The 4,915-nt window shown below is 50.5% G+C and overlaps 1 protein-coding gene and 1 pseudogene across 1 annotated transcript in view; one reads left to right on the forward strand and one right to left on the reverse strand.

Moving 5' to 3' along the window:
* Position 1: 1 nt before the first annotated feature.
* LOC102770222 lies at positions 2-1,842 on the reverse strand (annotated as a pseudogene).
* A 1,289-nt stretch (positions 1,843-3,131) lies between these two features.
* LOC107181377 (adhesion G protein-coupled receptor E2-like) overlaps positions 3,132-4,915 on the forward strand; it is a 3,035-nt gene continuing 1,251 nt past the window's right edge. Inside the window, exons 1-3 of the mRNA XM_015568078.1 lie at positions 3,132-3,224; positions 3,414-3,634; positions 3,816-4,097. Coding sequence (XP_015423564.1) covers positions 3,182-3,224; positions 3,414-3,634; positions 3,816-4,097 — 546 coding nt within the window. The 5' untranslated portion in view covers positions 3,132-3,181. The remainder of the gene's footprint in view (positions 3,225-3,413; positions 3,635-3,815; positions 4,098-4,915) is intronic.

Raw genomic sequence — 4,915 nt, forward strand, 5'->3', positions numbered from 1 at the left:
TGGGGTGGGCTGTTTTATTAGGTGGTTATTACAGGGGTCAGACCACAGAAGTGGTGTCAAGCTCCGGGAATGTGACCTCTCAATGTTGATCACAAAGCCCCCAAGGCTGGTCCCGGTGAGCCCCAAGGTCAGAAATGGAACTGAAAGGCCTCGGTCACATGCTGCTTCCAAGCGTCCAGGCTGGGCAGCAGGGAAGAGATGCCCATGACATGCCAGGTCTCCCCGTGGGACACCAGCGAGGTCTGGTAGGACAGCAGCTGCACACCTGCCTTTGCCAGGAGCCCAATCATGGTAGGCAGCAGGCAGGGTTGGAGGGCTGATCCCGGAGCAGGAGCAGGGGCAGACCCCTGCTGAGAGGCACTTCTGGTCTGAAGGCAGCTCCGTGGAGTGCCTGCAGCACAGGTGTGGTGCCCTGGACAAAGCCCACAGCCTCGTAGGGGGCACCTGCCAGGGCCACGCTCAGGAGGCCTTCCCCGCATCCTTGCTCTCCTGGCACAGCGGGGTTATGGGAGGAGGTTACATTGAGGCCGCCCTCCTTCACCAGCAGCTTGGCATTCACCAAGTTCACATCAGCATGATTGGAAGCATCTTTGAGGCGGCTGACAATGACTGTGGGGCTCAGGCAGCTCCCAGCATTATTCAGGGATAAGCCCTGCATTACCACCTGGATGGTCCCTTTGGGGGACCCTGCCCAGGCTCGCATCAGAGTCCCCAGAGCTTCGGCCAGACCGAGCCAAGGTTTGGTGTGCAGAAAGAAGGCGATGGTAAGGGCCTGGGCATTCACAATCCCGCGAGGGTTCTCCCCTTCACCATGTCCACGAACTGGACAGCGATCTCCTCCCCGCAGCGGCTCTGGGCCTCCTTGGTGCTGGCTCCCAGGTGGGGGCAGCTGATGACATTCTCGGGGTCCACCAAAGCGCCATCCCGCGGGCGGCTCCTCCTTGAACACCTCCAGCGCTGCGCCCGCGCACTGCCCCGACTGCAGGGCCCATAGCAGGGCGATCTCGTCCACGATCCCTCCACGGGCGCAGTTCACCACGCGCACGCCCTTCTTGCACAGGGCGAAGGTGCTGTGCAAGGCCTGTCGTGGAGGGCAGGAGAGGGGTGTGCACGGTGATGAAGTCACAGAGGGGCCAGATCTCCTCCAGGGGATCAGCTGCTGAACGCCGAAAGAGGCTGAGACCTCTGGTGAGATGATGGGGTCGTACTCTACAGTTTTCATCCCAAAGGACGGCAGCCGGACGGCCACCTCTCTCCCGATCCACCCCAGGCCCAGAATTCCCAGAGTCTTTCCATTCAACTCGGTGCCCATGAACTTCTTTTGGTCCCATTTGCCAGCCTTCATCGAAGCCGTCGCCTGGGGAATCTGCCTGGCCAGACGCATGATCATCCCACAGGTGAGCCCCGCAGCACTGAGACTGTTCCCATTGGGAGTGTTCATGACCAGGATGCCCTTCCTCGTGGCGGCCTCCAGATCCACGTTGTCCACACCGGTGCCGGCCCTGCCCACTACCTGGAGCTTCTCTGCTGCGTTGATGACATCCACGGTCACCTTGGCCAAGCACACAATAAGGCCTTCGCAGTCCTGCAGCTCGGCTATCAATAAGGCCTTCGCAGTCCTGCAGCTCGGGCTATCATCTCCTCTTTGCTCAGGTTCTGCTTCTCCACCACCTGCAGCCTTCTATCTTGCAGGATCTTCCTGCAGCAAGGGTCCCCAGGCTGTCACCGATGAGCACTTTCTGCAAATTTGCGAAGGCCATTGCTGGAGCCGGCCTCGGGATTGACCCCTCTCCCTGGACAGAAACACCTCTGCGCCAAGAAGCTACTGTTCGGAAGGCCGGGCTTGTGTTACTGGGCCTTGTTTTCTTTTGATGTCTTTTTTGGTTTTGTTTTTAGAGTAATTGTGGCCTCATAAAATTACTTAGTGTTCCTTTTCATTCTGTTTTTTAGGAGTTTAAAAGCATTTGTGTTAATCCTTTCTAAAATGATTAGTCAAATGCAGGTCTTCACTTTTTCAAAGTTGTTTGGTTTTTTAAAAAATATATATTTGTATTTATTTCAGACAGGAAGGGAGAGGAGAGCGAGAGGGAAACATTAATGATAAGGGAGAATCATTGATAGGCTGCCTCCTGCATGTCCTCTACTGAGGATCTAGCAACCGGGGCATGTGCCCTTCACTGAAATAGAACCCAGGACCCTTAGTCCACACGCCAATGCTCTATCCACTGAGCCAAACCATCTAGGGCAATTTTAGAAAGTTTTAATTACAAATTCAATCTCCTTACTTGTGCCAGGTATGTTCAGACTCTAGCTCTTCAGTTACATTTGTAGTTCATAGCTTTGAAGGAATTTTTTTATTTCATTCAGGTTATATAATTTGTTGTTGAATAATTGTTCATAATTTCTCTTATAATCCTTCGTAAATTCAGATGATTGGTGGGTATATATATATATATATATCATTATTATGTATACAAAATATGTGTATTGTTATAATATAGACTAGAGGCCCAGTGCACAAAATTCGTGCATGGGTAGGGTCCTAAGGGGACCAGTGATCAGGGCCAATCGGGGCCTTCCTGGTGCCAGCCAGGGCCTCCCTCCCCTGGCTGCTGGCAGCAGGCCTGAGCCTTCATTTGGTGCTGCCCCTGGTGGTCAATGCCCATCATAGCAAGTGATCAGTTTCCCAGTGAAACTCCTGTGGGGACAATTTGCATATTAGGTTTATATATATAGTTTATGCCTGTGGCTGCTGTTACTTTTGCACTTCAGCCAGGGCCTCACTCACCTGGCTGCTGGCAGCCGGCCTGGGCCTTCATTCGGTGCTGCCCCTGGTGGTCAACGCACATCATAGCAATACAATACAAAAGATCAATGAAACCAAGAGCTGGCGATCAGTTTCCCAGTAAAACTCCTGTGGGGACAATTTGCATATTAGGTATTTATATAAAGAGATATGGCATTATTTGGTATACCTATAACAATATTTCAGATAACACTTGGTATATAGTGTAACATAATATATATAAAAATATGTCTATACATAAAAATGGTATTATGGCAATAACTGCTGGCACAGTCACTAATCTAACTCCCTTAACTCCCACAACTCATAGAACTGTCCCTGGAAGTAAAGGAACAAGGAGACAAGAATGTCACCCTGAGCAATAATCAGGCAAAGATGCTGGTGAACTGGGATGTGGTGCAGGACTCAGGTGGCTCAGGTAATGACTGATATGGAGAGAAGGTCAATGAGGCTTCACAGTGGAACAAGACACCAAAGGACATGACAAACAGAGAATTAAGTATTAAAGGGAAGTATGGGCTGTGGATTCTCAAAGGAGAGAATGCATCCCAGAAGGAAGGGGGCCTTTGGGACAACCCAAGATGTCAACCTTGTCCTTGTCTTGTAGGCCCTTCTGTGGTGGGCCTTGTCTCCTCTCCAGGGATGGGAAAGTTGCTGGTTGGGGCCCCCTTGGTCCTGGAAACTGAGGAGCAGTCAGTTCTGAATGAGACACACAAGGGGCTGCTGCAGGAAGTCTCCCCCGTCCTGCTCTCAGATGTCATAACAGCCTTTGTGAGCAATACGGACACTCAGAACCTCAGCTCCCCAGTCACCTTTGTCTTCAAGCATGTGAGTGCTAGTGAAATGGGTCTGTGGGTGTGGAAGAGGCCTGAGTCCTGGACACAGTCTGGGGGCTCAGGGGCTTTCCCATGGGTGCATCATCTCCCCAGGGAAACCCATCACAAGCAGATTTGGGTCAGCATTTCTGAGCAAGAGAAACACCAGCTCACACCTTGCTCTGTTCCTATAGTCAGTGACCCCGGGGCCAAGACAGAAGGTGTTTTGTGTTTTCTGGGAGCCTGGCCAGAAGGGGTGTGGTCATTGGTCCTCCAAAGGCTGCTGGATGGTGGGCACCAGAGACACCAGCACCACCTGCCAATGCAGCCACCTCAGCAGTTTTGCCGTCCTCATGGCCCACTATGATGTGCAGGTGAGAGACTTGAGAAGGGACTTTGTTCAATGTCTATTGCTATGTAATAAACTCCCATGCATGTTTCACCTAAAAAAAATAATTTATTATTCTGCAATTTATGTGAGTCAATAAATAAACATAGTGCACCTGGGTTGTCTGGTCAGGGTCTTACACAAGCCTCTCATCTTAGGATTTCTGTCCTCTTCTGAGCTCTCTGGTTGCTGGCAGAATTCAGTTTCCTATGGTTGTAAGACTGAGGTTCTACACTCTTGTTAGTTGGCAGCAGGGGTCACATTCAGCTACTAGGTCCTCCCTGCATTCCTTCTTATGTGGCCCTCTCTCAGGCCCTCTCACAATGTGTCTATGCTCTTATCTGGAGACTAGCAGCAGAAGCTCCCTCACATCGAGATATTCTCCAGCCCTGGCCAGTTTTCTCAGTGGTTAAAGCATCAGCCCATGCACTGAAGGATTGCAGATTCAATTCCAGTATGTTGTTAAATCTCCACATATTTAAGGGTTTCTTTACTTCCTTTTTGCAGTGGATTTCTATATATGAATATATCTTACCTAATAATAGACAAACATGTAAATTGACCATACCTTTGCTACGCTTACCAGCCAATCAGGAGATTATGCAAATTAACCCAACAAAGATGGCGGTTAATTTGCATACAGAGGCTCCAAGGCGAAGCAAAGCCTGATGGCCCTGGGGTTAGAGCAGTGAAGCCTGACAGCTCCGGTGCCGGCTCTGGCCAGAGCTCGGCCAGAGCAAAGGTCTGGGTCCCAGTTCCCAGGGGCAAAGGGAAGGGAAGAAGGCCTATTGCACGAATCTCTTCATGCCACAAGCCTCTAATATATATATGTATTTTATTGATTTCAGAGAGGCAGGAAAAGGGAGAGATAGAAACATTAATGATAAGAGAGAGAGAATCATGGAT

The sequence above is a fragment of the Myotis davidii genome, unplaced genomic scaffold (assembly GCF_000327345.1).
Source record: "Myotis davidii unplaced genomic scaffold, ASM32734v1 scaffold1312, whole genome shotgun sequence".
NCBI classification, from domain to species: domain Eukaryota; kingdom Metazoa; phylum Chordata; class Mammalia; order Chiroptera; family Vespertilionidae; genus Myotis; species Myotis davidii.